General features: G+C 32.7%; 1 protein-coding gene across 1 annotated transcript; it reads left to right on the plus strand.

Annotated features, from left to right (window-relative positions):
• Window positions 1–1641: 1641 nt before the first annotated feature.
• LOC125678820 (patched domain-containing protein 3-like) lies at window positions 1642–5893 on the plus strand. Its single transcript, XM_056156150.1, has 4 exons — window positions 1642–1860; window positions 3281–3487; window positions 3573–3994; window positions 4400–5893. The coding sequence occupies exons 1-4, from the start codon at window positions 1677–1679 to the stop codon at window positions 5030–5032; spliced, it is 1446 nt and encodes a 481-aa protein (XP_056012125.1). The 5' UTR covers window positions 1642–1676; the 3' UTR covers window positions 5033–5893.
• Window positions 5894–6333: the final 440 nt, after the last annotated feature.

The raw sequence follows: 6333 nt of genomic DNA on the forward strand, positions 1-6333 counted from the left end.
TTACTGTATCTATTTTGATTTCATGGTAAAATAATAACCATACCTTATGCACATTGTGTCTTATATATGTATTTCATTTGTTTTGTATATTTGTATATGTTTTGTCTTGTTTCATAACTAAAAATCTCGAAACTTCCAAAAAAAAAAAAAAAAGTATTGATTTTGATATCATTCTTGAAACTTTCAATATGTCCGAAAAGACAAAACTGCAAAGATTTCTAATTCTAAGTGTTTAAATGAACGAGCAACTAAATTTCAATAAGATATTCAGCAGTGTTCTTCCTGTTCAGTTACTTTGATCAACCGTTCATTACAAAATGCTGTTATTTATTTCGTGATATTATAATGTACTTTATCTGAAAAAGTCATGGAAAGTCCAATAAACACAGGTCATGTCAAAAGCAAAAAGAAAACCAAGGTTCATTGAAAGAAGAAATATTTCCAATGTTTACATATATTGCCTATTTACAGATTTCTCACTTTTAAAGTGTTATTTTTCGAAATTATATTTCCACCCATTATTGATTGCTTTAATCTCCTGTTTGAAATATTTATGATGTAAAATCTATTTTACTACCTCTTAATTTAAACAGTTTTTGTTTCACTGAATTTGAAATTCATTTGCAAGCATAAAATAAACCATTTCCGGAAGAGGTATTGACTAATAATGAAATGTGAAGATAACGATTAGTGATCAATCTCATAACTCTAAGCGATAAGCGGTTCAGGTATCATCAATCCGTATTTATTGCTGAACACATATGTTCATTTCTATCACGGCAGGGTCACCCTTTGATTCTGTGAATCAAATATCATCCTGTTTTTACTTTATTTTTTTCAGCTTCGTAATGGAAACAAAGAAAAATTGCGTTACAAAGTGTTACACGAAATGGGAAGCTTTTCTAGAAAATATTTTTGGAAAACTTGGATCAATGATATCGAGGAGACCGAAAATTATCATGACCATATGTATCTTTTCAAACATAGCCCTCGCCTTAGGATTACTTAATATACAAGTTAACAACGATGTTGAGGATTTGTATACGCCAATGGGAAGTAAAGCTCTTAAAGACAGAATTGCTGTACAACGTCTTTTTGGAACACCAACAAATGGTTTTTTCCAGACCTACCAACTTTCTGATTTCGGACGATATGGCGTGATAATAATTATTTCGAAAAATAAAAGCAACATTATGGAGCAAGGATACTTGAATGAAATAAATGCACTTGACAATATCATACGAACACTTGTTGTCGTTAGGGACTCCGATGGAGTACAATATCATTATGGTGACATCTGTGCTTGTTTCTCCACAAGTTGCGTTGTATCTGGTAACACAATACTGAATGGAACATTTCAACAAAAGTTCGTCAATGATAATATTTCATATCCTTTTTACAACGGTAAAATATTGTCACCAGTGCTTGCAAATGTCATCCATGAAAACGGAAAATTAAAATCAACAATTGGGGTGAAGTTAACTTATCACTTACAGCAAGGCAATGCATCTGTATCAGCTTTGTCAAAACTGTGGGAAAAATCATTTGTGTCCAAACTTCAAACAATACGCACAAATCTAACAGATATAGCCTATTCGCATTCCGAGTCATTAGGTACTGAGTTAAATAAAAATACACAAAATGACATTAAGTTTTTTTCAGTAACATTTACGATTATGATGACATACGCATCAATTGCGTCTCTAACAATTAACTGTAACAACGTTGCTAATCGAATGAATTTGGGATTTGCCGGAGTTATTGCTCCAGTTTTGGCTATTGCGTCATCATTTGGGTTTGCAAGTGCAATTGGCATTGAGTTTACAAACATCGTCGGGGTAATGCCTTTTCTTGTCGTTGGTAAGTAATAGCAGTGTTTATTGATGACTCATAGACAAAAAAGTTATGTTTTTTATATCAGAAATATATAGTGAGCATGAATCATAAATGTGTGCATAACAACATTTGAACACAACTGCATTATTATCATTGAAAATAGAGATACAGAAATTATGGTATTACAATATTTAATTGCATGTAAAATCTCTTTGCTACAGAGTTGCGGACGCTTAAGGATATAAGTTATTAGATCAAATTAACCGTATCTTCAATCGTCAATTACTAGTAGTGCAATTACTTATTCGGCAATGTGCATATTTTCTACCACATTTTAACAAACCGATGTATCGAAAATATTTAATCTATTAACGATATTCATTTTCATTTATATGTCGATCAGGTATATATCACTGAACCTGAAAATGGACGAAACAGTCTTCCACATCTGCTTCGTATTTCGATACTTTATTGAATATAAATGTTAATGGCAAACTGACCACGGCATGGCTTCAACTACTTCATCGTCAACGTCCCATATGTATGTAGCAATATTACATTATCGCCTGCGTATAGTGTCAATGTCTCTCAACTAATTCGATACGCGAAAGCCTGTTTTGCGTATGATATTTTTTCTAATCAATGCAAGCTACTGACAAAAAAGTTGGTGTTGCAATGGTTTTAACGGTCTCGTTCATTTAAAGCCAGTATTTAGTCAATTCTATGTTCCTATTTGTATATACAATATGTCGTTAGGTCGAATGTTGTCTGACAGATTACTCCTTTTACCATATTAAGATAAAGGGTTCATGAAGGGTGTGACTGGTGTACAGGATATGCTTACTCCTTCTAGGCATCTGATCCCACCCCTGCTGTGCCCAGGGGTCCGTGTATGGTCAACTCTTGATATAAATTCTTTATGATATCTATGAGATTAAACACAGTTCGTTATCTTCACTTTTTCATGAAATACCTTCAAATTTTCCAATAGCATTCAAATATTACTGATTAAAAATTAGTTACATTACGGAAAATTCTCACATTTCTTGTGCATAAGACTGAAGATGCATTTTCATCCAAAATATACCACATTTGTAGGAATTATATCTTTGATGAATTTTCTGATTTCTATAACATATTACAGGTGATAAGTGAAGAAGAGTGGACGCGATCTTTTTTACGTGTACAAGATTTAAAGTTACTTTCTTCATCCAAATTTGATCCAATTTACAGGGATGGTGCTTTTCATACATGGCATAGATCTTTATGTTGTCCAAGGTTACATGTACATGTAACAGTTCAGGGGCATTGAAAGGGAATCTTCTTCATTCATTGTATACAAGATTTTAAGTTCTTATGACATACGAATTACTACTTGGAATTAACGATTCAATTTCTATTTTTTATATTTAAGATGAGTTTTATACTGAAAAAAATATTTTAGGAATTGGAATAGATGATATGTTCATACTAATGTCTGGGATGGCCGATGCCCCTCCATTGTCAAAATCTTCAATAATGGAAAGAGTGGTTTTCATGATGCAGAAGAGTGGTATAGCCATCACAATTACGTCTCTGACGGACCTTCTAGCTTTTGTTATAGGAGCCACTTCAGTATTCAAAAGTATCCGCAATTTTTGCATATACACAGGTATATACGTTTCCCTTACGTTGAAAAATGTCTTTGACAAAATCAAAGCAACATTTTAAACTTTTTTATTTCTAATTCTGAACAGGTGTTGCCGTTTTTTTCTGTTATCTCAACCAACTCTTCTTTTTATGTCCTGCCATTCGGTTAAATGAAGGAAGGACGAAAGAAAAACGTCATTTTTGCCTTTGTTGGAAAGAAGTTCAACCAGACAATCATTACATAGGACATTCGAAATGTTTCACACGCTGCACAGCTGGACACCCTCCAGAGACAAGAGAGGATGTTGAAAGTCCCATGGAAAAATATCCCAAAAACATTATGCTTTTTATGTTGAGCAGTCTTTGGGGGAAGGTGCTTATAACGATATCATTTATGACTTATTTAGCAGCAGCAATTTACGGCTGCTTCCATCTTGAACAAGGTCTTCAACTGTACAATTTAGCCGCCAAAGATTCCTATTTCTATACATACAGTGCTTGGGATAATGAATTTTACACTATAGAGCCCGTGATAATGCTTTGTCTTACAAACGAACAAACATATTCTTTGAATGAAACACAAACTGCTGTTAGACGGCTTTTGAATGATATAAAAAACGATGAAACGATTGATAAAAATTTTGAAATAAATTGGCTAGATGAATATAGGAAAACAACTGTGTTTGACGACACATCAGAAATCAATTTTATACAAGGATTGAAAAGATTCCTATCGATGAATATGCAATATAAAAATGACATTGTTTTTGATGATACCAATGCCAAAATAACTTCCTCGCGATTCTATGTAAAGTCAACAGATATACGAACGTCAACAGAACAAGGGAATTTTATGTTAAGAATGCGAGAAATCGCTAGAGGAAGTAGAAGACCCTGTCTGATATATACCGCGGCGTTTGTATTTTTTGAGCAGTATGTACAAATTCTATCTAGTACTTTGCAAACGATAGGAATTGCAGTCGCTGTAATGCTTTTTGTAACTTTCGCCTTCATGCCAGATGTACGTGTTGTTTTGATTGTTTGTGTAACCCTTGTATGTATATTAGTGGGAATATTTGGATTCATGCATTTTTGGGATCTTACCCTCAGTTCTATTACTATGATCCATTTGGTCATGAGCGTTGGTTTTTCGGTAGATTTTACTGTCCATGTATGTCATGCTTTTATAAGTGTTGAAGGGGATGAACGAAAAGAGGTTTTGATTAAAGCTTTAGATAGATCTGGGGGACCAATCGTAAACGCAGCCTTTTCTACTTTATTAGGAATATTAATGTTGGGTTTTTCAAGTAGCTACATTTTCATCTCTTTTGGAAAAGTAATGTTTCTTGTGATTGCTTTTGGGTTGATCCATTCAGCTTTCTTTTTGCCACTTCTTCTGTATTGGTTATCGCCATTCCTTAGGAAACATGCGATGACGAAGGTAAGTAGCTCTTCGCCATGTATGGATACTGAAATGAATGCAGAAAAATTTCCACCAATAACAGATTCAACTGAAAAAACAAAGAAATCAGATAACTTTACTGATTTAAGTAAACCAAAATATTAACTTTCTCTCATTTACATGCAATACTCTGTTTGTACAACAATACCCAATAATTGAGTATTAGAATAAAGTTGTTCTTTCAGTTATTGCTACCAATTTATTAAGGACTAAAATCTTTTTTACCTGCGGTTTTTTAAGACTTTTTCCATGTAAACGAAGTGCCGTGCTACTTTTACTGTTCATATATATATATATTGATACCTTTTACTTTGCATGGAATTCTGAAAAGATTCTGTACCTTTGGACAATCCCAAACAGATGGATTATTATTGTGTTTTATTCGTTGGCTTTACATAAGCATCATTTTGAATTAGTGTATTCATTTTTTAAGAAATTCGTTTTAATCTTTTTTTATCACAATTTCAACTGTAAAACATAACGTTTTGAGTCCTTATTCCTTTAAGGAAATAGTGTCAAAGGGCAAGGCCACTAAAAGGCTAATTTCCTTGTTAAATGTTTGCAGTACAGTTTGTATTTCATTTCAAATGCTATTGTAAGGATACTACTTGATATGTTGTTTCTTATTTTTAACTAAACTGTATGTAAGCATTGATATCGTAAGGATTCTCTAAAGACATATTGCCTACCATCTAAGAATATATTCATAATAAGCATTGTTGATTTTTACAGTAGAACACTTTCAGACGAAATTCTGAAGTATCATAAAATAAGCATTACAGATTAAAAAAGAATAAGCATACGGCAGGACGATGAATAAATGTAATATGCTTCTTTGTATAAATTTTCAATGTGTATATTTATGCATTGGTAGCTTGATTGAGTGTTTATATAAAATGGTTTTATTATATATCATATTATTATTTTGAATCATAGACGAAAATTAAATAAATTTAATGATTTCTTTGTTTATTTCAATATTTTATTTTGTTAGCATTGCTTGTCTCTTCGAGGTTAACATTACCAGTTGCAGGTAAAAGGACTAAGACCATGTTTAGCTATATCGGCCCTGTGGTGTGTTAAAAAATAAAGCAGAATGAATTGAAATAAAATTGTTATCATTTGATAATATAATCTTTATACCATCGCGACGTGCCAAGATTTCCCCGCCAAAACGTCAGCTTGTGGAATTCTATACAAGACAAAACCGGTATCGGTCTGGTTTTCTGCAGAAATCTCCACTTTTTTCAAATTTAGTTATATAATTCATATAAAACACGACCTTCGATCCAGAAACTGACTGTAGTCTATCAAAATCTATCAATACAAATAAATTTTGCACGAACGATTTTTTGGATCGAAAGGTGTGCTGTTGATGAATATCAACTTTGAATTAAATCGAGAGC

The sequence above is a fragment of the Ostrea edulis genome, chromosome 2, assembly GCF_947568905.1.
Source record: "Ostrea edulis chromosome 2, xbOstEdul1.1, whole genome shotgun sequence".
Classification (NCBI taxonomy): domain Eukaryota; kingdom Metazoa; phylum Mollusca; class Bivalvia; order Ostreida; family Ostreidae; genus Ostrea; species Ostrea edulis.

Coding starts and splice junctions, on each gene's coding strand:
- LOC125678820 (XM_056156150.1), top strand. CDS start 1,677: ATGATGACATACGCATCAATTGCGTCTCTAACAATTAACTGTAACAAC. Junction 1,861..3,280: donor AATGCCTTTTCTTGTCGTTG/GTAAGTAATAGC, acceptor AAAATATTTTAG/GAATTGGAATAGATGATATG. Junction 3,488..3,572: donor CAATTTTTGCATATACACAG/GTATATACGTTT, acceptor AATTCTGAACAG/GTGTTGCCGTTTTTTTCTGT.